Consider the following 23,812-nt stretch of genomic DNA (forward strand, 5'->3'; position numbering starts at 1 on the left):
TTCGCGACCTGCTGTCTCGTGGAGTCAGACTCCACATTCTTTCCTCGCTGATAGTAACTAAAGTATATTCGGGAACTCAATGCTCTCTCAAGTGCTTGAATATATTACGTCATATGATGTTTAATATAAAATCTGCTCGCCCGTCCTTATTTACAGCATTTCGTCAATCTTTCATACATGCCTCAAAATCCAGTCTGCACCGCCAGCCTAAAGAAGCGAAGATATACAAAATCAGCTCCCCGTAGAATGAAAGCGGTTCATTAACCCATCGTCAAGCATTTCCAACTGTTTGATTTGGACAGCCATCACCGAAATAAACCGACTCTGCCAACGCAATACGATTGACTCCGAGGATACTCACATCAACAGCCTCAATCTCCTTCTGGCTAAAGGTCTTCTTCTGAAATCTCCTTGGCAGCTGTTCGATTGACTGATAATTAACCGCATTTCCGACGCGTTGGGGTGCAGCAACTGTTTGTGGTTGTGCTGCTGGTGAGGTGGATGGGTGTTTGAGGAAGCGGCGGGGACCGAGAAACTTGATGAGCGGGACGTGCTTCCGGAGTGCAATGTTTGCCATTTTTGATTGCGTGAAAGGATGATGTGATGAGGCTGTTCGAGTCCTTGTCGCCTCAGGGGAAGTGGAGGTCAAGTATTATTGTTGACGATGTAAAATTAGTGGTCAAATGCTCGTTATATTTGGCGATATCGGAACGGATGGAGAGAGTCAGCATTGTTGCTGTGGCAACATGTTACATCAGCACCTCCGCTGTGGAAGATCGATTTCTGTTGTGTTGACTTTCAGTCACCTTGAAACCATCTTGCAAATCCAGGATTCCTCTTTTCTTCTGTTCCTTCACTTGCAGATATGTCGTCTAACTTTCGCCATGGTCCTCGTCCATAGGCAAGAGAATCGTTCATTCACATTTAAAGAGAAGGCCACAACTATATCCTAGAGAGCAGGCAAGCCATGATTAAACTCATCGATGTTGTCGTGATCGCATATATTGGAAGGGAGCATTTTTCGGTCTCTATATGTGTACTGCTCGCAAGGCAGATTGGCTATGTTCTTGTATATTTTAGCGTGAAATGTGTTGGCGCTAGGCCACCAGGATCATAGAGGCGTTGAGCTGCACCGATCTAATTAGCAATGCAATCACAGAGATTGGGAGGTATCAACCCTTGCCGCATACAGAATCAGGCGAAAACCACGATATCATCCTGCTGCAAACTGCCTTCTAAGGAAACCAATACAGTTCCAGAAAGCGCTGATCCTGGCGTCGGGTACTGTCAAAAAAAATCGGCTGCATTTGCCCCCAGGCAATCAACCCCAACAGCTTTTTCCAAAAGATATTGGTAAACGGAGAAACGATCCTTTCGCACGCTCGTCCTTTCAGCGACACATCTGCCTGGTAGCGAACCGAACTAGTTGGCCCCTCCTCTTCAAGAAAGCGTAAGGGAATATGCACAGTTGTGCGGACACTTGGTCGACGGGCGTGATCGAAGTTGGTCTGCTTACGCAATAGATTGGTCAACCAGATCTTTCTTTTCAAAAACTGTGCCCGAACATGTAGTCTGAGTTGGAAAAGATTGGGAATGAACACCACACGATCCTTACCGTTTCTGTTCTCCCGCACACCCTGTATCTGCCAGATCATTCACCCGACATGTAGGCGAACACCTTTGCGCTTTTTTCTAAGAAAACCGGACCGATTCAAGTTCGTCACCAACGAGTTGGCCCTTCCAAAGGAACGTCGCATATCGAAATCAGATCTGCCGCCACTGGATACCCCATCAGAAGTGGAAGCAGACGTGCCTACCAAAGGAGAGAAACTTGAATGGTACAATGATCCATTCTACTTGCGAGTCCGAGTTGAAAAGCTGTTAAAGAATGGTGACGAGGACACGGCTGTGGACTTGGTGGACCGACACCGCGGGGCGGCGAATGCAGAGGTGTTTGGAACGCTGATAGCTGGGTTAGGACGTCGAGGGAATTACAAAAAGGCTGTTAAAGCGTTTAGAGAGGTTAGTTTTGTTTTGGGAAATCATTGCACGGTGTTTTGCAGAGAGAGTTGATTGTAACCTTCCCATTTCAGATGCGCCGAAGAAGGATCAAGCCAACACCACATTCTTATACCGCTCTCTTGAACGCTTATGCACAAGCTGCGTATGGTCCGTTGGATGCAACAGCACGAAGCAATTGCTTGCGAGACGCACGAGAGTTATGGGAATCTATGGAAGACCGTACAGCAGTCCATCTCAATGCGATGCTCAATGTATGCACGGCATGTTCCTCTGAAGGTGGTTGGGATCTTGGTTGGAATATATACCGGGAATCGGTGCCAGAGAAGGGGCAGCGGGATGCACAGGCACCTCCGCCCGATGTGATCACATTCACGATCATGCTGCGAATGTGTGCAAAGTTGGGTGGAAATGACGGTCTTGATGCTGCGATGCGTATCTGGACGGATGTGAGAGCGGTCCTAGATAGGATCCAGCCGGCTGCCGCTAAGAAGAAAGGTGGAAAGTCAGGAGTGCGGGCATTGGCTGTGGACGATCGACTTTTGAGTGCATTGCTTCTGACTTGTATTCGCGCGGAAGATAAACTGCGTGTTGTGAAAGGACTCGAATTTGTTGATGAGTACCTTGATTTGCCCGTGGACTCAGATTCGCCTACCACTCAACAGTCAAACGGTGGAAAAATCTCCTTAAATACTCCTCTATTGTATCACCTGATCCATTTGGCAAGTCGTTTGCGTGAACCGGCGCTTGCTGTCAGGTGGTTTAAGATCGCGTCAAGTAGAGATGTTCCGGCGGATGAAGGGGTGTACAGTGCACTTATCGGACTTCTCATTTCGGTCGGCGATTTGGAGCAAGCCTGGCAAATTGTGCAATCGGCCGACACGTTTCGTCCCGCTCTTGGCCTTCGGGTGTGTGCAGCTGCGGTACGTAAAAGCGGGGAAGATTCAAAGATGTGGGTCACAAGAGCCGAGGAGTTTACAGACAGCATCAAGTCGGCGTCAGTAGGACGTCAGACAGGCATTCATGATCTGCAATCTTTGGTTAACCTTGCTGAGATATATGTCGCCGCAGGACGACGAAAGGATGCCTGGGACGTTTTGGAGCGCGAGCGGTCCAATCTGATTGACGTTACGCGCAAAAAGTTAGAGCGATCCGTAACAGCCGCTGCACCATTATTGTCTGAGGAGGCTCTCGGAAATCCTTCGTTGGATGGAATCACAGAGATGAACGGAAAGACTTCTGCCTTATTATCTCGATCCCAACGCCAACAATCTGAACTTCAAACCCGCATTAAGGCGCTCAACTTGGCGCATGAGTTATGCTCGGAGCTAAAACGCCAAACATCAAACCGTTCTGAGCGTATGCGCTTCTCTCTCATTGATCGACAAATACAGGAAGTTCTCGGGATATTTGAGATGGTGGATAGTGAAGCGCAACGGCTTCGCACTAATGCGATAGAAGGAAGAAAGCGATTGGAGAAGGTGCGAGGGGAGGGATATAAACTGGTCGGCAGGGAAAAAGGCCCTGCTGACACGACTGGCGAAGGATATAGAGTAGTTGGCAGGGAAGGCGAGCACGCAGATGGAAAAGATGATATCCACGGCAAGACAAGGAAGAACTTGTCTCGTAGTAACGCGCCTGAGCGTTCCCGAATTCGTGAACTGAATGACAGGAACACTGGTGTTCCTGTTGCTGCAATCAGAGGATCGGGGGGACGGAACCACGGATATAGAAATCGTCGATCAGAAGGAACTAGTCGCAGTGGGCGAAAGAAGACGGAGCAATAACATGGCACGGCAGGGATAAACTCTTGTATATAGGATACGCTAGATTTTATTTCTTTTTTTGCTACACATTGTGCATTGCAATATCTACATGTTATCCAGCTACCATTCGCTTAACGAGACATTGTTGCCTTCCACTAAGGCAAAACGATTTTCCCATAAACAAGTGGTTTACAAAGGTCCGAAACCACATTCAGAGTATTGAATTTAGAACATGTCCTGCATTCCTTCTGCCATGGCTGATTCGGTAGCTGGTGCGATCGGTACGAAAACTGCTTCATTTGGTACGACTGGGCTGGATGGACTCTTGCTTGGGTGAGCGGTGTGAGTCGGCTTGCATTTGAGAGGAATCGGGATGCTGGAGGACGAGTAGGGGCTCGCAGCGAGCTCTGAAAACTTTGGATTTTCATTGTATGACGCACCGTCCTTCGACCTAGTTTGCTCCGGTGAAACATCAGTACTGGTATTTGGTGAACTTTTGAGATTTTCCTCATCTCCTGCAACGTCCATTGGAACGGTTACACCTGAGTCGAGAGCGTCAGATTCCGGTGGTCCCGGTTCCACTTTGCAGAGAATGACAGAACTTGATGTCAAGGTTGGAGCATCTTTTGTCGCTTGAGTGAGTGTGTCGTGTTCAGATGGAGATGCAGTGTTGGAGAGCTCAAATGATTCTTCTTGTGGAGCCCCTGATGAACTGAGAGTGTTTAACAGTGATGAGGAATTTGAGTCTTCGGTATCTTCTTCGCCGACCTTCAAAATTGAACTGAGGGTGCGTGGTGTGACAGAGTCCTCATCCTCGGGGGTTTCTACTGCATCTGGTTCGGGGCCTACCGACGCTGATACAGGTAAGTGCCCGCAAAATTCGGTGTCCTTCTCCGTTGTCTCTAAGACATCGCCTGGTTTCTCTTCTACAGGCGTGCCACGTCCCTCGACGGCTGAGGAAGTTTTCACATTCATGACATCTTCCCGGTCTGCTTGAAAGTCGCCCAAGTCAGTTGAGCCGGTTTCATCCGAGGACAACAGTTCGTCTTGGTTGCCTGCAGCAATGCCATAAATAGCCGATGTACATCCCTCGAATTTCGCGTTCAACGTATTGAGCTCAATCTCAAGGTCGTGAATCCGCGCAGTTAAAATAGCTTCCCTTGCAAGGCTAGCTTGATATAGACTTTCAAGTAAGGTGTTTCCATCGGTTAGTAGTTGCACGGTGGCTTTGAGGTCTTGGTTTTCATCGACAGCGTTTCGGTATTCCATCTCAAGTGATGAAGTCGACAGGTTGCTCTTTTCACGAGCTTCTGCGAGGAGATTCAAAACGTTTGTGATCTCCTGTCTAAGTCCTACGCACTCTTGTCAGATCAAGGATTACATGTATTTGATCCATTGTACGTACCTTCAATCTGTTTCGCAGTCAATGCTCCAAATTTTGATGATTCTCGTACTTGAGCCGATACTTGATTCTACATAAAACATATGAGCAGACTGAATCTAGCACAATTTAACGTCACGCTCATACCAGCATTAAGTGATGCCGCTTAATCAGTTCGCAAAGATTTCTCACCGTCTGCGTCCACGCGGATAACGCTGACTTTGGCTGATCCTCGCATAGCTGCATACTATAATCAATCATCGTTCCATGGCGACATTATAATGCAATATCTCCTAGGTTACCGTGATCATTTCTGGTATCATCGCCGAATAAACACAGTAGAAGGCTATCAGGGCGGTAACAAGCGCAAGCGCTAGTGAAACTAGGTCCTGTAACGTCTTGTCGTCGGGGTGGGAATCCATTATTTCGTCCATGCTAAACAAAGGTACACATCTAAGCAATTGCTGTGCGCTTACGCATAGCTTATACTTCACGTCTTCCACCTGAAGACAACGGAAAGACATACTCACCTCACAAAATCTTGAAATATCCAAACCAATATTCGGGTTTGGGCTGCTACGTAACGTTGGTTTTCCCACGTTCAAACTTCCACATACAAGTCAACTGACGTTCGCCGATCGCTGATGTAAGTGAGGCGCAGCAGGATGTGGCGGAATGGCTCATGGAATATGGCTGGTGACAGCCACTGCCAGCGCGCGCAGGATAGCACCTCTGCCCATCTACTTCACATTTCCTGAGTATTTGCCGCGTATTTCGACAAATTCAGAGTAAATTCATCACTCCAATCTCGCCAATCTCACATTTGCTTTGGGTCTTTATCATGGTATGCTTTCATTGTATTGGACGCGGGAAATTCCCATACTGAATGTTGCTACTCAAGGTCGATCCAGTTGACTGTGCGTTGGACCTTATGCGACGACTTCCACCGCAGAAGGTGGAAGAGAGCCTGGCGAATCTTGTAGAACTTGCACCGCACTTGACAGAGGAGCTACTGTCAGCTATTGACCAGCCGCTGAAGTTGCAACGATGCAAACAGACCGGAAAGGACTATTTGTTATGCGACTACAACAGGGATGGTGACTCGTACAGGTATTTTAGAGTGATCTTGATGGATTCTGTGAGTCTCAAAGAAAGATGCGGACCCGCGAGACGGTTGCATATTGGGATCCGCTGTTGAGGGTGTCCTCACGTAGCGGCAGGGAAAGGCGACATACGTCGAGAAGGGCCATTGCCATATATCGGACCTGTGGCTAGGGGATAAGTGGTCACTAGCAACACGCTTTAAAGCAGAAACTACCGATTTGTAGGTCGCCGTGGTCAAACGAATACGAACCACCGTTGAGCGATGGTGCACAACCCTCCCCAAAATTGCGAAAATTGGAGATAGCGGCCAACGACGCATTTACTACCTACAGAGAACTGTGAGGCAATACTTGAGGTGAAATTATAATTAGAAACTCACTAAATAGCGGTCGAACACAGGTATTTTGACGGAGGCGTATCGTCGGTGTATATGTGGGATCTCGATGAAGGATTTGCATCAGTTGTGTTGATTAAAAACGGTATGTACGTGGTTGATAGACTTGGAAGACACGCCTCTCGCTAATCCATTTCGCACCGCAGTAAATGAGAGCGACTCAGGCTTGAAGGGCTCATGGGACTCAATTCACGTCATAGAAGTACAGGAAAGTGGCCGGAGCGCGCACTATAAGCTGACTTCTACGGTCATGCTCTACATGGAAACTGGTGGTGTTAAGTTTGGGAATGTTAATCTGTCAGGAAGTCTGACGCGACAGGTCGGTGGATATCGCATACACCTCATAGTAGAAGGCATTAACCAGTTCCTGTTCAAAACCGACAGGCGGAACAAGATTACCCACTGGATGATTATGGCACACACGTAGCAAACATGGGACGGCTGGTTGAGGATATGGAGATCAAATTGCGCAACAACTTGCAAGTCATTTATTTTGGTAAAACAAAAGACATCACCAACGATCTTCGATCGATCAACAGTCTGACTGACGCGCGAAAGCAAATGGCCATTCAGTCAGAGTTGATTGGCAAACTACAGGCGAGATCGCACTGATAGTAGAGGGACAGTCCATGATTATTGATTGGGGAGACTTGTGTTATATAGACATGAAAAATATGATGACTATGAGACAAAATAAGCAAGCTATTTATTGTACATTCTACGAATTCCTTCCCACCAAACGCTGCTTGGCTATTTAATACTATGCGATGCGGGAGCACTATGTATAGCCTAAGCCAGCCAACGCAACCAACTACGAGTACATGCCTTATCTACTTCCCTGGTCAAACAAGCCGCTAAACCACTCATTTGCGGCATCACCTTCACGGTCTTCATCCCGCGATTGCCGGGGTTGGCGGGTCAGGAGCTGCTTTTCTGGGATGTTGAGGACAAAGCTTTCCTGCTTTTTACCCTGCTGACTTATTGCAATCTAAGTGGCAAGTTGCCAGATGGCTTGTGAGGTTGTGCCGCTCATAAGGCTATGTCTTTCTAATGTGAATGCATACGTACTCCGGTAATCGATTGCAGGAAGCCTTTTACGATCGCATTTTGCTCTTTAGCAGACGATTTTTTTGCTAAGCTCTCCTCAAAGGCCTGTTTCAAGGAAGAAGACAAGACTCGTGTAAATGGACACTGCACAACTTGGCAACCTGACAAAGGTTGGCTGCACACCACCTTTAGAGAGTCCACATTCATTCCGGGCAAACTGCCAAAAGTTTCATAAGGAAGCATTGATACCGGTCGTAGCCGGATATAAACGTCCGCAATGGTGCTGATAATATCCGAATGTATTTCTTGGTGGTATGGGTCATGGAGAGCCTTGAGATCGGGAACCGATTTAGACTGCGTTCCATAACTCAGAAGCTGGATTGCCGAGCGACATACCTCAAGCAAAGACATCAACAAATCTTTCCCCAACCAAACATGAAATTCGTAATGCCCAACGAGAACTGGAAGCAGTTTGGAAGAGGTTACCGCGGCCTTTCGGGACGTTTGCGTATCTTTGTAAGTCACTAAATGGGTGATGCTACTGAGTAGGGGACCGGAGATTGCCTAGTTTCGAGTGAGATCGCTTAGCGGTAATTGTGCATCGAAAGGGGTGTGGGTATAGGTACCTCATCCCAGAGAAGAAAGCGAACCAAGTCAGGATTCTGAAATGATTGTTTTAGGATGTTCGCTGGGTTCTCTTCTGTCTTTTTTGCAGCTAGCGCAGCGAGGGTTGATGAAGTCGTTCTTCGAACCTGTCATAATTCACTACTCACCAGGAGTTGCAGGGGCTAGGAGGGCTGCAATCAAATCAATATAAGCTCTGGTGACATCTCTCAACATCTTCTCTGCAATTATATCGTCAGACATGTCCGTCGCCTCCTCGGCCCTATCATAAACTCAGATTTAGCGGGGTTTGCGCCTCTCCCATGCACGTCAACAACTTACTCCTCATTCGTCAACCGAATACCCCGTTCGACAAGATCCCGCCACTCTCGGTCTAACTTGGACACCATTGATCTGAGGAATGGTGACAGAATCGGCTCTAGAATAGTGCTGTCAAATCCTGAGGGACAATTAAGACTCAAAGGTCGCATGACGTTATGTAGAAACGGGAGAAAAAATGAGTTAAGGACTCTGAATGCCGTGACGGCAAACGATCAAACTAAAAGTCAGTGTAAGAAGGATATTCAAAATAAGCTTCCAATGCCGATTATCAATGTGCATGGCGTCGGAGAGGAGGGATTGGAGCAGATGTTGTCCAATGGAGGGCACAGTATAAAAGTTGGGACTGGCGTATGTAAGGCGGCTCAGGATGTGGTAACTTAGTGGGCATTTTGTTTAATGTGAGTAGAAATATAAAGTCCTTGGATAAAAGGTAAAGGCTCACCATTGGTCCCGTATACTTCCCAGCCATCGACTCATCATCGTAACCTGATTCATGAATTCGTTGGCACCTACTGCTAGTAGGTCGTCGGATACATCCGTTCCTGTTGCGCCGCTGTTAGGTCATCCTGAACATTGGGATCAGGACATTAGGCAGCAAACTCTACCTGCAAACAGAGCTCTTTCTTGTGGAGTGGTTGCCAATACACGAAGAACATCTGAAGGAAACTGTTGCCACACAGAAGGATCCCAGAGCCCGTGAATTGACCTGTTACATGTTAAATGCATCCATCAGATTGGCTACCCGAAAAACAAGAGGTGTAGATGCAAAATCACAGGCAATACTTGATGATTGTTAGAACAGATCTCAAGATACGGGGAATATAGTCGGCCCAGAGTTCAACTCTCTTATTTCCTCCGCCAGACTTCGTACCCAAAGTTGTTCAACTTATAAGTGGCACGTTCCATCGCAAATACTTTGGAATTTAACCTCAACATACCGGTTTAGTTTCAATTGTTAGCTTCAAATATTGTGACATTCCAGATAGCAGCCCAAGAAGCTGGGAAATCGTGTCGTTTGAGCAGAAGGGTATAGGATTTTTGAAAGGGAGAACATACTTGTCCACGTTGCTCTTTTTTGATTGCGAAGGCGTCTACCAGGCCGGGATTCGCTACTTGCAGTTGCCCAGGTGATATTTGGATATTTTGCACTATTGACAAAATTAAGCAATTTATAAAAGTTACCTCACTTTTCAAATCCTCATGCTTACCATTCGATGCCAGAAGGGGAGCCCCCATAAATTCCATAAGCTGACTCGGCGAAGTCAAGTCAACATTAGCTTTGTCCTCCAACGCGCGAACGGTAGGCTCTACAAGAGAAGTAAAGGCAGGTGCTTTCTCGACAAGAGGCGTGGAGGAGAAATATCTGATATTCATTTTGTTCTTCAGTCACAGTACAACTCCTTGCGAATCGATATCGATCTACATACACAATAGCAAGTAGAAACTCTTTCAAAATCGTTTCTTCCGACATGAGCACTAAACGTTCGTCACTGAGTCTTTGTATGGCGGGGCTTATACTTGCATAGATGCCCTAAAGACCCCAGTCCCAATTGGTCAGTCAATAGTCGGCCGCAGCAGTAGAGAGGAGTCCCTTACAATTAACGCATCCGGCATCGTCATTGCAAGTTTGACCAGTAAGGATGCCGCTTTTCGTCGCAACACCCGCGTCGCCTCACAAATACTGATCTTGCGACGAATAAAATCTTCTTCTCCAGGCATAGTAAATGCTACGAAGGTGAAGATCTTGACAAATATAAGTACCATGTCAGTGACAATTGTCCAAGCAGTGATAGCCCTGCAATAACGGACCAACCTTTTCCAAACATTGCAGCAGTAAAGGAGGTGCCAGGTGAAGGACCCCGCCAAATGCAACAATCATTTGAAGCTGAATCCGGGCGAGGGTTGGGTCCTGCAATGTCCAGTCATTCAGCTACATACTGCACTGGGATTTGGAGGTGAACATACATACCGCAGTTTTGAAATTCAAAATCAACTCAACAAGTTCCATCATGAACCTCCAGAAACCTTCATCGAGTCCCTGTTGATCCTTATGAATGGCGGTCATCATCTCAGGATACAATTGGCATACCTCCGATGATTTGAGACTGCCAACAACAATAATTTCGAGCATTGCGCAATTGCCTTCGAATAGCTGGACATATGGTGAGTCGTCTTTCTGAAATCCCAGGTCTGTACAGATAGTTGGGGGCCTTTAGATCGGTTGTAAGTGTTCCGTGTGATTGTATAAGTTACCATTCGTGTACGCCGAATTCGGTTGTAGCACCAACATTTGCCTGACACGTTCTGCGATATACGAAAACGAATCCTTCGGCTGTAGAACAAGTCAGTACCGATGATTATGAAGCGGCGCTGCATGCTTACCTTCAAATTTGCTACGCTCCTCACAATATCCAGCATTCGTTGCCGAAACGCACCGGAAAATGTCTCGAACTCGTCCGCTGAATCAAAATCAATATGTCGATAATGGTTTACAGCGTCCTCATGCGTGCGGTCCTAATTCAGCACGAAGTTAACGGCCGGACGAGCACATAGGTACTAATCATAATTTTCTTTACATGGCAGACTCTCGTGGCAATGAGGGTTAGCAATCGTGGTAAGGAAAATAGAATCTCCTGGGTCTAGGTGTTATAAATGAGATGTTAAAGACCGAACAATTTGGTTCGCACATACGTTGCTCTTACCGATTTGAAGTAGTCGTGCTTTACTAGTTCTCCCCAGAGAGAGGCAGTGGTTGAGGCGACAAGAATTGACGGATGATCGAATATGACCATCATAAACTCCAAATATCTGTACCGTATTCTTTAGTCCACACCCTTTGTTCAAGGTGGGGAGGAACATACCTTGTGAAGTTTGGAGGCGCTTCGGCAGCCTTTCTGAAACATATCTGATTCTCTCCGAGAGCCGTTGCCCCCTGCCCGCATTGCAATCAATATAAAAGCAGGCAGCATGATATTTGCCCTTGTCTTAATCTCACCTGCGCTAACCGTTTCATAAATTTATAATCCTCCTCCTCCACTAGTGATGTCTGCTCTACACTATCAATGCCACCAGCGTCGGTTTGTCCATGCACCCTCGCCCATGCAGTGATCATCTTTTCAAGATTTCCGTCCGAGAATATGGGTGTCCATATACAGGAGAGACGGTTTTCAGTGTCGGCGTAGTGAATATTGCGGGAAAAGAGGACAATCAGGCACTCTGCCGCTGACTTTTCAGAGGCAATTGTATATGAATGATCCAGAAGAGCTGGCACTGAAGTAATCAATGTACCTGACGGATTGGCAAAGAGGCTGAAAGGAGCAATTCTGTCAGAAGGTATGCAACACGGGATTCACCTATGGCTCTTCAACGGTCAATTGGTACAAGGGCCATCCACTAGCAGCGGGGTATGAATATTCGCTTTTGATACCTTAGCAGTACCCAGTCCAGATACACAACCAAGGTGTTAAGCGTCAATACCGCCAATCTCTCTGTCACTGGTGCTTGCTCCGCGTTTCCCGCTCGCTGCAACCCAAGATGTGGACGATCGTCATGGAATGGAGGAGCATAGATGTTCCCTCACCTGTACAATCCATTCTTGATGAAGATCAGCAGCCCCACCAACCCACCGGTTCAACCACCCTTCATTCTCAGGGTTTGCACGTATTAGTCTTAGTAGCATCTCAAAATCCGTTCGTCCGCTGTCAGTCGGTTGCTGAGTGCCTTCGGAACGCAAATTCACATCCGCCCCGCGTTTTGCATGCAAATCCTCTAATATATGTGCGCTGACCGTTACCGCCATCATTCCAGTTACGAGCTCCTGTTTGCGTAGTTCGGCTACCACGTCGTCGTATAGAAATACATCTTCCGCTAAGGAGCGGTAGATGAGGAGGCATAGTTCTCGGGTGGTTGGCTGTGCAGAAGGTTAGCAAGAGTAGTTGCAAGCCATTGTGGATCAGACTCGGAAGTTCTACGCACATTTTGCGCATATAGCTCTCGGAGCAAGATGTCCATGTGCGGCCATTGGATGGGCCACATGCGTTTTGCAACCTCTACAAACAAACGAGACACCTTTTCCTTAATGTATGTTCTTTCGACGAATATCTCGTGCGTGCCCTGTTGCATGATTAAAAGGTATCAATTGAGTGTCAGGTAGAACATGGCGTCTCCATTGTGCGTCCAAGATACTTTGATAAGAATGTACATATATTACGCTCTCATACTTGCAAATCATACATGACAGGTATACAAAGCACACATAGAAGAATGTTATTCGGTCATTGGGCAATAGGTAGAGGTTCCCCAACGCCATTAAATTTGTTTCACCACAACTTGAACACTTACATTAGTGACCAAATCCACTACAGCGTCACGCAATCCTGCCCGATCTTGATCAGAGTACGATCCATCGTTCCATTTAAACCGTACGGCATTCTCAATAAGAGATAATCCAAAGTGGCGGAGGATGTCCGGCTGGGAGTTTTGTTTGTGTGCAAGGTAATGACCCCAAAGGGGGCTCTGGGGATTGTCTTTGAGTGTTTCGCAAAACTGTGAAGCAAATCAAGCAACGCGGTTGATGCACTTGGAGATTTGAGAAGAAATGACAGTCAGTGCGCACATTTTGAGCTAGCTGGCGTTGAGAGTTGGTCGCCGATGCATCGTAGATCGTGTTGACAGCTTGCGCGATTTCTCCCAAAACTTTGCGATGTAAGCTATATGTGAGGGAACAGAACGTGATATAGGGAAACTCATAGTCATCCCATTACAACCTGCCGAGTTCATGGTTACCGTTTACATCAAGTGGTCAAACGCAAGAATACCAAACAGCTAGCCAAAAATCCTGGGGACTCGATTGACCTGGTTGCAGCCATGTGGCGCAGGGACTATCATGGCGTAAGCGATTAAGCGATGTTTGGGCCCCAGAATTCCTCGCAAGGCACGGCGGTCCCTCCTTCGATCTCAAGATCCTCAACCTGACCATCTACAGAACGGGGCTGCATAGATAACCCTAAGGTCATTAACACATCCATGCCCAGGAAGGAGACAAGGTCACGGCCCACAAATGGGTCGACCCCACCAGCGCGTCATTCGCCCTGGCTTAGTAAGCCAGTCGGCCATTTGGTCGGCTCATGCTTCCGCTGATACTTGCTTCCCGCTTGTGCCTTTGTGCTCCGCTTCTTTGCTTTTTTCTTCCCGGTGTCTTTCAAAGATTTACACTGAACCCCTCATACGGGAATGTATGCGTCGAAAGTGTGTCGAGACTCCCAAGCGACGGAACACGGTCCCCGCACGTACTTTCCTGATGCCCCATATACGATGAGCACCTCACTTACTCCTACAGTACGTTGGAGTTACATTCCATACTCTACGCATTTAGATGTTTTTGCATCCCCTCATCCCAGTGGTCCTGCACCCTACCTCTTACGGAACGTTTGTTCAAATTCAAGCGAAATGCCGAACGAATTGATTGACGCGCAAAGCGTCCACATAGTGGAAAATAACCCGCATAGAGCTCCCTGCGCTGCTGAAGAGGGTGAGGGGAGAATGGAGTGGTGCTCGTTGGTCGACGGGACTTTGACCGAGTGGATGATGTCTCCGGCAGGGTACTCAAAGCAGCGTGAAGCGGAACGAGACATGCCAAGTCTACCACTCGCCAATTTGACACCACAACGAGTACAACCCAACCCGGCATCAATACCACAACAGCAATCGAGTTCGTCACATCTAAAACATCCACAAAATCGAAAACCTTCAATATCTCGGCATGTGTCAGCCGTCATAAATCACTTCACTTCTGTCACGTCGGGTCCAACCCGGTTACTCTCGCACATCGACGATGTTATGCACATTATGGATCCCAAATCCTACACCATCCTTCTCGCGTCCGATAGCTCCAAATCTGTGCTGGGAATTGATCCCTCACAACTGACATTAAAGCACACCATGCATTACATAATCCATCCCCCCGATTGGGACTCGTTTACTACGTCTGTTCATCGGGCTACGCAGTCACCTGGGGAGGTTTTCTCATGGTGGGGTCGATATAAAACAGTATTGGATAAACACCCAACAATCTTGGTGCATGTGCGTGGCAGGGTGGATTCTAATAGTGGGGCAGCTCTACTTTCTGCGCGACCTTACAAATCCTGTGCGATGGAGAGCATGGATGATTTTTTGGAGCTTTGGCTAAGGAATGTCAGGTTGAGACGAGACGTCGGGGAGTTATTGCGAGGGAGGCAGGGAGAGCCGGTGCCTGCTGTTGCGGTTGAGATCAAAGATGAGCGCGACCGGGGACACGAGCAACGCAGGTTTAGTGTTGACTCCGTGTCTAGAAGAAATACGTATCTTGGTCGACGGGGCAGTGTCACTTCCACGGAGGGAGATTTGCCAACTCCAACAGCGAGCTCTGGCCGACGGGTATGTAATCAATGTTTCATTGGCAACTCCCAACAATATCTTGCTCTGGTATGCCTGATGCATCTCCTTTAGAAACATCATTCACGACAATTCTGCCAACATTGCGGAACAAACGAGTCCCCCGAATGGCGGAAAGGTCCAGCGGGCCCAAAAACGTATGTAATCACTCCCTGTAGCCTTGTCTTGGTGCGGGCTGCAGGCAACTTACTCGTGTGGTCCATTGTTTCTAGTCTGTGCAATGCATGCGGACTTGCTTATGCGAAACGAGAGAGAAGAAAGTGCGAGAATGGGGAGACGGGTGCTTGAATGTATATATTCTCAAAAGATATCAGTTTTTATTTATTGCCAGTGGCGAACTGGCGCTGGAGGGAAGTGATAATCGGTTTGCATACAACTTGGTCAGAAATATTCACATCATATCCAGAGCCTCATGGAGAATGTCCATATCTTTAAACCTCATTATACATAAACATTAATAATCTACCTCCATCACTCTCTACTGATTAAATATATGTTAACTCTTCAACTCCGTCGCTATCACTGGAAGAATAACCACACAAGCCGTGTATATTGCCATGACGCTCTTCCAAAGATTCTTGGGGAACTCCACCAACGCCGACTGTTTCCGTTTTTCGTGGGGATTAATCTGATTGGTAAGGATTAAATAAACGCCGTAGAAGGCTACCGCAAAGAAATGGCCCACAAGGGTTTGTGGTTCAGGCAAGATCCTTTCAGAGCTGATTAGATAGGATTGATTTAAAATAGGGACGAACGGAGAGTACATACCCGCCCAAGAGTCCAACGGGGGTGGAGACGCAGCGACCACCGAGCTGGAAGTATCCAAAGCACGCCAGTTGAAGGGATTTCATATGTGGATCTGCGAGGGGAGTATTACAATCAGTTTAGCGCTCATCGCTTCTACCAGATCAAAACGAGGCAACAAACCATTGCCAGCAGAAAACAAAGCATACAGCGCCTGCGCCAAGATATTCACAACGCTCGCCAAGGGTTTTCTCTTCCAATGTAGCATCTCCAACTTCCTTCTAACTACAATAGTGTCATTCAATTCTGGGACCTCCTTCTTTGCCAACAAATTCCGTGTGTGGACTACATCCCACAATGCCACAGTCATCCCACCCCCTGTGAGCGGATGTCGCATGTTCATTGCATCGCCGAGAAGGATCAACCCGGAGCGGCGGTTGGTGGTAGGCGGAAGGAAACTATTTGGCATGGAACGGAGACGGGAAGTTTGGAGTGATGCGTGGAAGGATGGCTACACGGTATCGACCACAGTCAGATGAAGCACATGTTTCATAGAAGACGCCTTGGTACGTACTTGGACAGATTTGGGTAATTGTGACATGATTTTGTCCTCCATATAGCGTTTTAGGTCACCGTTTGAGATACTAGGCAATTTTCCAGGGATATCTACCAGGATACGGGTTTCGTTGCGACCAATCTGATAACGCTCACGCGATTAGGAAAGGTGTTGGGAGCTGGTGCAGGATGATGAGGGATAGTACCTGATAGAGAAGGATCGGGGATGGTTGGGCGAGGACAACATGACCATGGTTCGGATGTGGGAGGACGCAGTTTTCTAGTATGAAACTGGAAAATCCGATAGAAGCCGTTAGCTTTCCGAAAGACTCAGTAGCAGAGTTAAGTGTCATCGACTACTCACCCGACGAAATTTGATGTGCATGTAACGTCCTTGTCGATGATCTGCTTCCTAAATTTGGAGAAGCATCCGTCGGCCACAACTGTCAGTGGCGCATATACCTGTGTTTAATTCATCCTTTAGAAGACTGAAAAATAGATTGCGAGTACAAAAAGCTTGCTATTTACGTACGTTATTGGATAACACTTGCCCATCTTTAGTCTTCGTTGTGTAAGTCACACCAATCACTTGCTCCGTTACAGGGCAAGAAATGAGGACTGATGCTGTTCCCTCAACAGGCGTCACACTGGAGCCAAATATTCAGAGATAAGAAAACTTCTAAAACACAAGCACTATATGCATCCAGTACGTACTTTGGGGAAGCTTTTGCCGCTTTTCGCAGATTCATCACAAAACGGCCGTGATGGAATGATCGACCTTCATTAGGAAGTTTGTCTGAGGGGTAAGGGAGAATCACTTTGTCTGGTGGATAGAAGACTGCGTAACCACGACATGGAATGGCATCGATGTTTTCGAGGCAATCTGGGTGCGGTTTTCATGATTAGACTCTTTCCGCTGGGTAGGGGACGAGAGATTTCAGCGTTACAAACCTTCTAGACCCAACTCGCGCAATGCTTTCACACCGCCCGGCTGCAACAATTCACCAACAATTCGATCGGGCTCGCTCCAATCTCGTTCGATAAGAAGGACGTCTCGTCCATCACGGCCTAATGCTGCCGCCAGAGACGCACCCAGGATGCCTCCTCCGATGATGATAACCTGGAGGTGGTATTAGCCTTTGAGCGAAATGCTGGCCGATGTGGACAGGATGCGTATCTACCTCGTACTCGGACTGGGGCAAATTTAGTAATATTAGCTTGAATATCTAGACGGATACGCCTGTTCGTATCTACCTTTATCGCATTTTCTCTTGCATGTCCGCTATCTGGTTGCAGCAGTTGAGGTGCCGGAACCTGACACATTGGGAAATGGTAATCCAATTGAAAGTAGGACGGAACGTGTAGAGTAAGGTGCCCAGCACAGAGGAAAAGGAGACAAGGGGAACGACCTATATATATAATGTATTTCTCTGGTACAGCAGCACAGTGTGGTAGGAAAGTCAAGGATGATGCGCCACGGATATATGAAAATCTCTTCATCGGCTCCAAGACGCAAGCCGCTGCTAGTCAATCATGTGTTTTTCCGCACTCTCAAAAACTTGGAAAGTTGCTAGCGCCCACGTCGTCCCAATGCCATCGGATGTTCAACGCGTCTGGTGGGTTGACCGCGTCCTTTGCTTGATGGCCTGATGATGGCGAAATTATGGCTTCTGGTTGGTATGTGTCATTATGAGCAGGAATGCAAGAATGCAGACTATCTGTCAACGTTGCCCCAGTTGGATGCAGGATGAGTAACTAATAATCTACAAGCAGAAGGAGAGTTCTCCTTTCTCCACCATGTACAGCATAGTGCTTGTGGACAGAAAATATACTGTGGTTGAACCCTGTGAAGAAAATTCGTATTTGGCCATGAAGCCTAAAGGATACAAGTAGTTTCACGCATGCTTACTATTTGTAGTGTGTTATATGCCAGTCAGCCAGTCATGAGCATGTAAAAAAGATTGGCAGAGCTCGCAATGCTTGTCCAGTTCCCGATGCACGAGGAGGACGCGTCTAACAGGACGCGTTGAGGTGTTATCTTTCTGGCGCCCAAGTGTTGTCCATACTTCAACATTCTCAACACCATCCCTTCTAACCAACAGAATGCCAGGTCGTCTCACTGGAAAAGTGGCACTCATAACTGGTGCGGGAAGGTACATATCGTCCACTACATTCAACATTGGGACGATTCTGACACCTCTTTCCGCATGACCATAGCGGCATCGGCCTTGAAGCCAGTATCCTGTTTGCAAAAGAAGGCGCCCAAGTAGTCGCTGCGGATATCAATGAGCAATCGGGACAAGCCACCGTTAAAAAGATCCACGACCTTGTTGGGCCCAAGTCTGCCGTTTTTGTTCGAGTTGATGTAGCCAAAGAGAGCGATATCGCCAACGCCGTGAAGGTTGCCGAAACTGAGTATGGTAAGATCCAGCAAGCATTTTGCTCTCAGGCACTATTTCACACAATAACTTAGGGAAACTGAACATTGTTTTCAACAATGCGGGGATCATGCATCCCGCCGACGATGATGCTATTAACACTGAAGAGAAAATCTGGGATCTGACCATGCAGATCAATGTCAAGGGTGTTTGGTGGGGTTGCAAGCATGCCATTCCGGCGTTGAGGAGGGCTGGTGGGGGCAGTATCATCAATACCGCCAGTTTCGTCGCTTTGAGGGGTGCGGCCACTCCCCAGCTAGCTTGTAAGTATCACAGCAAGCAAGCAATTACTGATATCTCTGGACTATTATGAAATTAACCAAGAGCCTTACAGACACTTCATCGAAAGGTGCCGTCCTGGCAATGACGTAAGTGCAATCCGTGCTCTACATTACTAGTGAACGTCAACTTACCAAGCAACGTCCATCCTGTCTTCCAGGCGCGAGCTTTCCGTCATCCATGCCCGCGAAAATATCCGAGTCAATGCCCTCTGCCCAGGCCCGATCCGTACACCCCTCCTTATGGACTTTTTAAACACCGAGGAAAAGAAACAACGACGATTGATTCATGTGCCTATGGGCCGGTTTGGTACGCTTCACATTGGTACTGCATCTCTGAAACCTGAAGCTCATGCTTATATTCTGCTTCATAGGAGAGGCAATTGAACAAGCGTACGCAGTCCTCTTTCTTGCATCCGACGAGTCATCCTTCATCACGGGAACTGACTTTTTGGTGGATGGTGGGTTGACCGCGGCGTATGTGACGCCCGAAGGACAAACCAAGAGCCTTCCCCCGCATAGCAACTTTTCTGGAGTGTAACTGTGTAGTTTATAGATGAGCCTTGTAAATCTTTTGAAAGACTTGAATTGGCCGGATCTTCAATAAACAAAAGAAATTGACCCGAGAAACTGGCTTAGCTCCGAAGGGTCCGAAAGTCCCCAACTTTGTCATATGCCCATAAAAGGTTATATGATGCGTGTAACCTCAACGCATCCCCTGTCTGTCCTTTCGCGCCAGTTTTCTGCCTTCTTGAAGTGCATGTCTGTGTGCTCGTTTTACGAGTTCTTTTTCGCCGGCGTTGTTCATAGGAAAGCGTGTATTTACCCTCTTTTTTACGGTCGTGCTCGCGGGAAAGATTTTATGAAACTGGGTAGCGTTTGGCTGGCCGCACAAATCCAGGATTAGGATCCATCTTTGGAGTGGGATTTGAGCGATGTCGACGATACGAGTATTGTCGGAGCAGGATCAGGAAGATCTTGCCGCGGATTACATGGACGAGTACTTGTTGAGTATGTGCTCTGAAGACGGAGGTTGTGGCGAGGACGGTTCATTGATGGCTGCATGATATCAGAGATGTCAAAGAAACAGTTAAAAGTGTGGCGTACGGTGTTTGGTCAGGTTAATGTTGCTCCTGGACACTGGAGATGTGCAGGATCGTTTGAAGAATACGCACAGGACATGTGGCGGGGCGACCTTGCGCTCAGGAAAAGCTCAATGATATCCCGCTGATCTTGCATGTTCATAGGTCTGGAGTACCTTCCACAAGATATGTGCCGCAATCTGATGGAATTACGCAAAAAGGAAATAGAATACCAAGGTATTACTATCCATACCCTACCTCAATGGAGGTTGCTAAGAAGTTTAAAACCCCCGCAGACCTCTCCGGCCGCGCCACAGCAACCCAATCCACCCTCTTCCAGCACCAACGCTATAATCAATACTCGACTCCCACCCCGCAAGAGCTCCAGTACATTGAGCGGATACGAAACTATTTCATCAAAGCAACCCGGGCAGCTGAGCAAAAGTGCGCTGTCGCCAACGAGAGCTTGAAATTGGTACTGTTTGTATGAACGCAATTGCTCATATCCAAGAATTCACTCTTCATAAAAGCTTGAAGATCACTTGAGAGAACTTGATGAGGGTTTATTGAAGATTGGGATTGAGGTCAACGATGAGGAGATTGATGCCATTTCCGTACCGGAAAGTGCGTGTTCTTCACCTCACTTCATCATGGTCTAGCCTTTTAGCTCATTAACAATTTAAGATATCCCTCACACACCACCTCCCCACTCGCGAATTCGGCCGTCACGAAAGGCCCTTCGCACCCCCCACCTCCGCACACCAACACCGACCCCGTCCTCATCTTCCACCTCCTCTTCAGACTCTGAATCCGACCCAATCTATTGTCTTTGTCGCCAAGGCTCCTATGGCGACATGGTCGGCTGTGATAACGAGCATTGTCCATTCGAGTGGTTTCATTATGAATGCGTTGGGTTGACCAAACCACCTGTAGGAATGTGGTTTTGCCCAAGGTGCCGCGTGCGCTAGGGGAGTAACTGGTTGACTTTGGTCAGGTGCATTAGGCATTGTGGATGCAATATGTGGTGTATGCTATTTTCTCTTTAATATATAATTTTGCTATAAGGATGTGTAAACAGTTTGAAGGGATGTCAGCAGTATTAAAGACAGTGTCTTTAAAGGCTCGGCCAAAAGATATCATTTCCTCCTCGTAACATGCTATGTACATTGTTCATCTCATGCAAGTTTCATGACGTACAATTGATCTGCTTGGCGATTACACATATCAGATCTTGCGCTTGTCTTTCAGGCGTCCACCTCTGTTCTCTTTGATCTGGCGCACTTCGTCTTCGCCTTCGTTCAAAGTATCCGCCATGCCAAACGTATCAACTCTACAATATCAAAACTATTTTAGAATCTCCGCCTTGGCACATGGATCCATGGTTCTCAGAACACACGCACCGAAGCTTCCCTCTTAAACTCTCCCCTTCACCATGCACAGCACCGAGTCCATGCGGGGGACGATCAACTTGGGCTCTATATTCATAGGCGCTGTTTTTCAAATCCGGGTTTTCGGCAGCTTCCACGACGCTGCCTGGCTTTTCGGCAGGGTCCCTAATGTGCTGAGGCTCTCCTCTTGGGACTGCATCTCTGAGTATGTCCTCCTTTGAAAAACATAAGCTTTCGTTGAGAACTATTATTCAAGCCAACACCAAAGCCTGCCGACCTGAGCATGCGTATGCTGCGTCAGAGGATGCCGTTCAGCCTGCTCCTGAGCATATGCCTTCCACTCTTTGTTTGCCACCTCCATCTGCTTCCGAGGAGACAGCTCTAAGAATTCGCGGACGTCATTGGATATGGTCGCTGAGGGAGGAGCAGCGGTCCGGATAACCTCGCTCTCGCCCGGCAACGCTTCGTTGGGATCTTTGATATATGCTTGCATGTTTTAAGATTTTTGTCCTGGTCGAAATGTCGGTCAAAAAGACGGCAGAACCTACTTAGATATCTATCTGTGCTAAAACTGTCTTACCATAGCGTCACAACGACGCAAAGCTTTCGGGCGGGCAGGGACGATCGTTACGTTTTAAGTTGCTTACCTGGTGTCATTATACCATAAATGGCTTGATGACAATGATCGAGTCACGTGCATAGTGACTAATGCAAACTCAGCTTTTGGAAGAAACTTTCAACGAAGTCGATTTTTTTGACCAACTGCCCGGGAGACAGCGGCATGTCCTTTTGCGATCGAAAGCAATAGTATTGTCATTGTGGATCACAAGCATGGCATTTTGGACGATAACGAGAATAATTCTTTAGTATTAGAAATGCCATTTGTCAGTTGGCAGCACAGACAATGTGATTTGAAATTCCATTCCCGGCTGACGCGACAAATAAAAGCAAACAGTTTGACATCCTTTCCCCAATGCGCTGGCGTTCTTTGATTGCAAAGCTTTCGACCATGACAGGTAAAACACCAGAGACATATCGTGCACCTGCTCTCTTCCTTCCTCACGGAGGAGGTCCCATGCCCCTCCTCAACGATCCGGGGCACCGCGATCTTATCACCTTCCTTACAAAAACGGGGCGAAAGTATCTGAACCCTCGGCCTAAAGCCATTCTTTTGGTCACGGCGCACTGGGAAACACGCAACCCTACAGTCTCGACTGTATCCAAGCCTGAGCTTCTCTACGACTATTACAACTTCCCGCCCGAAACGTACAACATTGATTTTCCTGCCAAGGGTGATCCCGAAGTCGCCAAGCGTGTCGTAACTCTTCTTCAAAATGCTGGATTCAAAACACAAACCGATGCAGAGCGAGGATGGGATCACGGTGTATTCGTTCCTCTGAAACTTTATTTGCCTGATTTCGATATCCCAATCATCCCAATGAGTGTATTGACTTCACAGGATGCCGCAGAGCACTATCGGATTGGAAAGGCACTGGAACCGCTGAGGAATGAGGGAGTCATGATTATTGGAAGCGGCATGTCCTTTCACAATATGCGAGCCATGCGAGGGCGGCTTGGGTTCAGCGGCACTCTCAATGAACCTTTTGACGATGCCGTGGATGAAGCAGTAAAGATTGCCTCAAGCGATGAGAGGGGTAAAGTGTTGAGTGCTTGGGATAAAATGGAAGGTGCACTGGACTCGCATCCTTATGGGGCTGCAGAGCACTTTATGCCTTTATTAGTCGTTGCTGGTGCAGGCGGCGACGAGCCTGGTGTTCGAGCTTTGTCGTGGAATATGAGCCCGTTTAGGATTTCGGCATGGGTATGGGAGGGTGCAACGAAGGGGACGGCATGAGGTAACAATTTTTCTTAGTGCAGAGGCTGTCAGTAGGACTTATCCAACGTATTCTGGATTTAATAACTACTCTCGTAAACTACGCATTTTTTATACTAAGAAGGTGCCATTAATTTATCATGATTTAAACCTGCTATTCTTTATAATCATCTTCCACATGAGAAAGTATATATATTGATCGCACTGACTGAGTTTGTTCAGACGGGTTCAATAAAGGAATAATTGCTACATGAACAATGCAAAACCGAGACAATGAACATATAAAGTGACGTCCTCAGTCTGGGTTACATGTTACCATTCAGTAGAAAAGAAAGTCTTGAAATTTTAGCAAATGGCAAAAGAACGATAAACATTTTGACAAAGGTGAGGTTCAGGAGATGCAAG

General features: G+C 47.4%; 11 protein-coding genes across 11 annotated transcripts; 6 read left to right on the forward strand and 5 right to left on the reverse strand.

Annotated features, from left to right (window-relative positions):
- Positions 1 to 80: 80 nt before the first annotated feature.
- SPPG_01573 (uncharacterized protein) lies at positions 81 to 698 on the reverse strand. The gene is made up of 2 exons (XM_016749890.1): positions 362 to 698; positions 81 to 207 (listed from the first exon to the last, which is right to left on the reverse strand). The coding sequence occupies exons 1-2, from the start codon at positions 575 to 577 to the stop codon at positions 172 to 174; spliced, it is 252 nt and encodes an 83-aa protein (XP_016612177.1). The 5' UTR covers positions 578 to 698; the 3' UTR covers positions 81 to 171.
- Positions 699 to 1,547: 849 nt separating this feature from the next.
- On the forward strand, positions 1,548 to 3,908 carry SPPG_01574 (pentatricopeptide repeat domain-containing protein). Its single transcript, XM_016749891.1, has 2 exons — positions 1,548 to 2,022; positions 2,094 to 3,908. Exons 1-2 carry the CDS (start codon positions 1,594 to 1,596, stop codon positions 3,804 to 3,806), a joined length of 2,142 nt encoding a protein of 713 aa, XP_016612178.1. The 5' UTR covers positions 1,548 to 1,593; the 3' UTR covers positions 3,807 to 3,908.
- A 52-nt stretch (positions 3,909 to 3,960) lies between these two features.
- On the reverse strand, positions 3,961 to 5,755 carry SPPG_01575 (uncharacterized protein). The gene is made up of 5 exons (XM_016749892.1): positions 5,697 to 5,755; positions 5,469 to 5,601; positions 5,314 to 5,406; positions 5,191 to 5,257; positions 3,961 to 5,137 (listed from the first exon to the last, which is right to left on the reverse strand). The coding sequence occupies exons 2-5, from the start codon at positions 5,598 to 5,600 to the stop codon at positions 4,011 to 4,013; spliced, it is 1,419 nt and encodes a 472-aa protein (XP_016612179.1). The 5' UTR covers position 5,601; positions 5,697 to 5,755; the 3' UTR covers positions 3,961 to 4,010.
- A 131-nt stretch (positions 5,756 to 5,886) lies between these two features.
- Positions 5,887 to 7,464, forward strand: SPPG_01576 (F-actin-capping protein subunit beta). Its single transcript, XM_016749893.1, has 6 exons — positions 5,887 to 6,010; positions 6,068 to 6,276; positions 6,495 to 6,608; positions 6,670 to 6,749; positions 6,811 to 6,983; positions 7,049 to 7,464. The coding sequence occupies exons 1-6, from the start codon at positions 6,008 to 6,010 to the stop codon at positions 7,274 to 7,276; spliced, it is 807 nt and encodes a 268-aa protein (XP_016612180.1). The 5' UTR covers positions 5,887 to 6,007; the 3' UTR covers positions 7,277 to 7,464.
- SPPG_01577 (uncharacterized protein) lies at positions 7,307 to 13,692 on the reverse strand. The gene is made up of 32 exons (XM_016749894.1): positions 13,423 to 13,692; positions 13,272 to 13,351; positions 12,842 to 13,201; positions 12,632 to 12,769; positions 12,237 to 12,566; positions 12,084 to 12,178; positions 11,945 to 12,017; positions 11,652 to 11,882; positions 11,518 to 11,588; positions 11,359 to 11,464; positions 11,233 to 11,295; positions 11,039 to 11,170; positions 10,910 to 10,988; positions 10,746 to 10,846; positions 10,626 to 10,694; positions 10,470 to 10,565; positions 10,253 to 10,399; positions 10,084 to 10,187; positions 9,865 to 10,019; positions 9,713 to 9,804; positions 9,595 to 9,654; positions 9,440 to 9,519; positions 9,262 to 9,362; positions 9,099 to 9,198; positions 8,899 to 9,032; positions 8,657 to 8,813; positions 8,485 to 8,597; positions 8,338 to 8,426; positions 8,108 to 8,275; positions 7,898 to 8,041; positions 7,733 to 7,816; positions 7,307 to 7,652 (listed from the first exon to the last, which is right to left on the reverse strand). The coding sequence occupies exons 3-32, from the start codon at positions 12,857 to 12,859 to the stop codon at positions 7,491 to 7,493; spliced, it is 3,492 nt and encodes a 1,163-aa protein (XP_016612181.1). The 5' UTR covers positions 12,860 to 13,201; positions 13,272 to 13,351; positions 13,423 to 13,692; the 3' UTR covers positions 7,307 to 7,490.
- Positions 13,693 to 13,853: 161 nt separating this feature from the next.
- Positions 13,854 to 15,553, forward strand: SPPG_01578 (white collar 2 protein). The gene is made up of 3 exons (XM_016749895.1): positions 13,854 to 15,070; positions 15,143 to 15,225; positions 15,301 to 15,553. The coding sequence occupies exons 1-3, from the start codon at positions 13,889 to 13,891 to the stop codon at positions 15,374 to 15,376; spliced, it is 1,341 nt and encodes a 446-aa protein (XP_016612182.1). The 5' UTR covers positions 13,854 to 13,888; the 3' UTR covers positions 15,377 to 15,553.
- On the reverse strand, positions 15,488 to 18,430 carry SPPG_01579 (squalene monooxygenase). Its single transcript, XM_016749896.1, has 12 exons — positions 18,297 to 18,430; positions 17,642 to 18,231; positions 17,569 to 17,580; positions 17,339 to 17,507; positions 17,102 to 17,270; positions 16,920 to 17,034; positions 16,752 to 16,849; positions 16,594 to 16,678; positions 16,407 to 16,529; positions 16,016 to 16,343; positions 15,857 to 15,947; positions 15,488 to 15,798 (listed from the first exon to the last, which is right to left on the reverse strand). Exons 2-12 carry the CDS (start codon positions 17,885 to 17,887, stop codon positions 15,585 to 15,587), a joined length of 1,650 nt encoding a protein of 549 aa, XP_016612183.1. The 5' UTR covers positions 17,888 to 18,231; positions 18,297 to 18,430; the 3' UTR covers positions 15,488 to 15,584.
- Positions 18,195 to 19,767, forward strand: SPPG_01580 (uncharacterized protein). Its single transcript, XM_016749897.1, has 6 exons — positions 18,195 to 18,540; positions 18,605 to 18,807; positions 18,861 to 19,088; positions 19,160 to 19,193; positions 19,265 to 19,413; positions 19,478 to 19,767. Exons 1-6 carry the CDS (start codon positions 18,491 to 18,493, stop codon positions 19,642 to 19,644), a joined length of 831 nt encoding a protein of 276 aa, XP_016612184.1. The 5' UTR covers positions 18,195 to 18,490; the 3' UTR covers positions 19,645 to 19,767.
- A 107-nt stretch (positions 19,768 to 19,874) lies between these two features.
- On the forward strand, positions 19,875 to 21,256 carry SPPG_01581 (uncharacterized protein). The gene is made up of 5 exons (XM_016749898.1): positions 19,875 to 20,114; positions 20,351 to 20,422; positions 20,482 to 20,660; positions 20,716 to 20,809; positions 20,870 to 21,256. The coding sequence occupies exons 1-5, from the start codon at positions 20,039 to 20,041 to the stop codon at positions 21,151 to 21,153; spliced, it is 705 nt and encodes a 234-aa protein (XP_016612185.1). The 5' UTR covers positions 19,875 to 20,038; the 3' UTR covers positions 21,154 to 21,256.
- On the reverse strand, positions 21,204 to 22,160 carry SPPG_01582 (uncharacterized protein). The gene is made up of 3 exons (XM_016749899.1): positions 21,851 to 22,160; positions 21,586 to 21,788; positions 21,204 to 21,515 (listed from the first exon to the last, which is right to left on the reverse strand). The coding sequence occupies exons 1-3, from the start codon at positions 22,064 to 22,066 to the stop codon at positions 21,410 to 21,412; spliced, it is 525 nt and encodes a 174-aa protein (XP_016612186.1). The 5' UTR covers positions 22,067 to 22,160; the 3' UTR covers positions 21,204 to 21,409.
- Positions 22,161 to 22,335: 175 nt separating this feature from the next.
- SPPG_01583 (uncharacterized protein) lies at positions 22,336 to 23,562 on the forward strand. The gene has a single exon (XM_016749900.1). The coding sequence runs from the start codon at positions 22,547 to 22,549 to the stop codon at positions 23,426 to 23,428; it is 882 nt and encodes a 293-aa protein (XP_016612187.1). The 5' UTR covers positions 22,336 to 22,546; the 3' UTR covers positions 23,429 to 23,562.
- Positions 23,563 to 23,812: the final 250 nt, after the last annotated feature.

The sequence above is a fragment of the Spizellomyces punctatus genome (assembly GCF_000182565.1).
Source record: "Spizellomyces punctatus DAOM BR117 chromosome Unknown supercont1.2, whole genome shotgun sequence".
NCBI classification, from domain to species: Eukaryota; Fungi; Chytridiomycota; class Chytridiomycetes; order Spizellomycetales; family Spizellomycetaceae; genus Spizellomyces; species Spizellomyces punctatus.

What these genes read in the sequence shown, in the direction of transcription:
- SPPG_01573 (XM_016749890.1), bottom strand. Translation starts at nt 577, where the DNA reads ATGGCAAACATTGCACTCCGGAAGCACGTCCCGCTCATCAAGTTTCTC. An exon ending in AGGAGATTGAGGCTGTTGAT is followed by an intron (nt 208 to 361) that starts GTGAGTATCCTC and finishes TCGCTTCTTTAG; the next exon opens with GCTGGCGGTGCAGACTGGAT.
- SPPG_01574 (XM_016749891.1), top strand. Translation starts at nt 1,594, where the DNA reads ATGAACACCACACGATCCTTACCGTTTCTGTTCTCCCGCACACCCTGT. An exon ending in CTGTTAAAGCGTTTAGAGAG is followed by an intron (nt 2,023 to 2,093) that starts GTTAGTTTTGTT and finishes TTCCCATTTCAG; the next exon opens with ATGCGCCGAAGAAGGATCAA.
- SPPG_01575 (XM_016749892.1), bottom strand. Translation starts at nt 5,600, where the DNA reads ATGGACGAAATAATGGATTCCCACCCCGACGACAAGACGTTACAGGAC. An exon ending in TGATACCAGAAATGATCACG is followed by an intron (nt 5,407 to 5,468) that starts GTAACCTAGGAG and finishes TATAGTATGCAG; the next exon opens with CTATGCGAGGATCAGCCAAA. An exon ending in AGCGGCATCACTTAATGCTG is followed by an intron (nt 5,258 to 5,313) that starts GTATGAGCGTGA and finishes TGTTTTATGTAG; the next exon opens with AATCAAGTATCGGCTCAAGT.
- SPPG_01576 (XM_016749893.1), top strand. An exon ending in TTTACTACCTACAGAGAACT is followed by an intron (nt 6,609 to 6,669) that starts GTGAGGCAATAC and finishes GGTCGAACACAG; the next exon opens with GTATTTTGACGGAGGCGTAT. An exon ending in CAGGAAGTCTGACGCGACAG is followed by an intron (nt 6,984 to 7,048) that starts GTCGGTGGATAT and finishes CAAAACCGACAG; the next exon opens with GCGGAACAAGATTACCCACT.
- SPPG_01577 (XM_016749894.1), bottom strand. An exon ending in AAAAAGAGCAACGTGGACAA is followed by an intron (nt 9,655 to 9,712) that starts GTATGTTCTCCC and finishes ACGATTTCCCAG; the next exon opens with CTTCTTGGGCTGCTATCTGG. An exon ending in CCTAGCCCCTGCAACTCCTG is followed by an intron (nt 8,427 to 8,484) that starts GTGAGTAGTGAA and finishes TCGCTGCGCTAG; the next exon opens with CTGCAAAAAAGACAGAAGAG.
- SPPG_01578 (XM_016749895.1), top strand. Translation starts at nt 13,889, where the DNA reads ATGTATGCGTCGAAAGTGTGTCGAGACTCCCAAGCGACGGAACACGGT. An exon ending in CAGCGAGCTCTGGCCGACGG is followed by an intron (nt 15,071 to 15,142) that starts GTATGTAATCAA and finishes CATCTCCTTTAG; the next exon opens with AAACATCATTCACGACAATT. An exon ending in GGTCCAGCGGGCCCAAAAAC is followed by an intron (nt 15,226 to 15,300) that starts GTATGTAATCAC and finishes CATTGTTTCTAG; the next exon opens with TCTGTGCAATGCATGCGGAC.
- SPPG_01579 (XM_016749896.1), bottom strand. Translation starts at nt 17,887, where the DNA reads ATGAAGAGATTTTCATATATCCGTGGCGCATCATCCTTGACTTTCCTA. An exon ending in GCGGCAAAAGCTTCCCCAAA is followed by an intron (nt 17,035 to 17,101) that starts GTACGTACTGGA and finishes ATTTGGCTCCAG; the next exon opens with TGTGACGCCTGTTGAGGGAA. An exon ending in GGCAAGTGTTATCCAATAAC is followed by an intron (nt 16,850 to 16,919) that starts GTACGTAAATAG and finishes AATTAAACACAG; the next exon opens with GTATATGCGCCACTGACAGT.
- SPPG_01580 (XM_016749897.1), top strand. Translation starts at nt 18,491, where the DNA reads ATGCCAGGTCGTCTCACTGGAAAAGTGGCACTCATAACTGGTGCGGGA. An exon ending in GGTTGCCGAAACTGAGTATG is followed by an intron (nt 18,808 to 18,860) that starts GTAAGATCCAGC and finishes ACAATAACTTAG; the next exon opens with GGAAACTGAACATTGTTTTC. An exon ending in TGTGCCTATGGGCCGGTTTG is followed by an intron (nt 19,414 to 19,477) that starts GTACGCTTCACA and finishes TCTGCTTCATAG; the next exon opens with GAGAGGCAATTGAACAAGCG.
- SPPG_01581 (XM_016749898.1), top strand. Translation starts at nt 20,039, where the DNA reads ATGTCGACGATACGAGTATTGTCGGAGCAGGATCAGGAAGATCTTGCC. An exon ending in CATGGACGAGTACTTGTTGA is followed by an intron (nt 20,115 to 20,350) that starts GTATGTGCTCTG and finishes GCATGTTCATAG; the next exon opens with GTCTGGAGTACCTTCCACAA. An exon ending in CCAACGAGAGCTTGAAATTG is followed by an intron (nt 20,661 to 20,715) that starts GTACTGTTTGTA and finishes TCTTCATAAAAG; the next exon opens with CTTGAAGATCACTTGAGAGA.
- SPPG_01582 (XM_016749899.1), bottom strand. Translation starts at nt 22,066, where the DNA reads ATGCAAGCATATATCAAAGATCCCAACGAAGCGTTGCCGGGCGAGAGC. An exon ending in CGCAGCATACGCATGCTCAG is followed by an intron (nt 21,789 to 21,850) that starts GTCGGCAGGCTT and finishes TGTTTTTCAAAG; the next exon opens with GAGGACATACTCAGAGATGC. An exon ending in AGTTTAAGAGGGAAGCTTCG is followed by an intron (nt 21,516 to 21,585) that starts GTGCGTGTGTTC and finishes TTGATATTGTAG; the next exon opens with AGTTGATACGTTTGGCATGG.
- SPPG_01583 (XM_016749900.1), top strand. Translation starts at nt 22,547, where the DNA reads ATGCGCTGGCGTTCTTTGATTGCAAAGCTTTCGACCATGACAGGTAAA.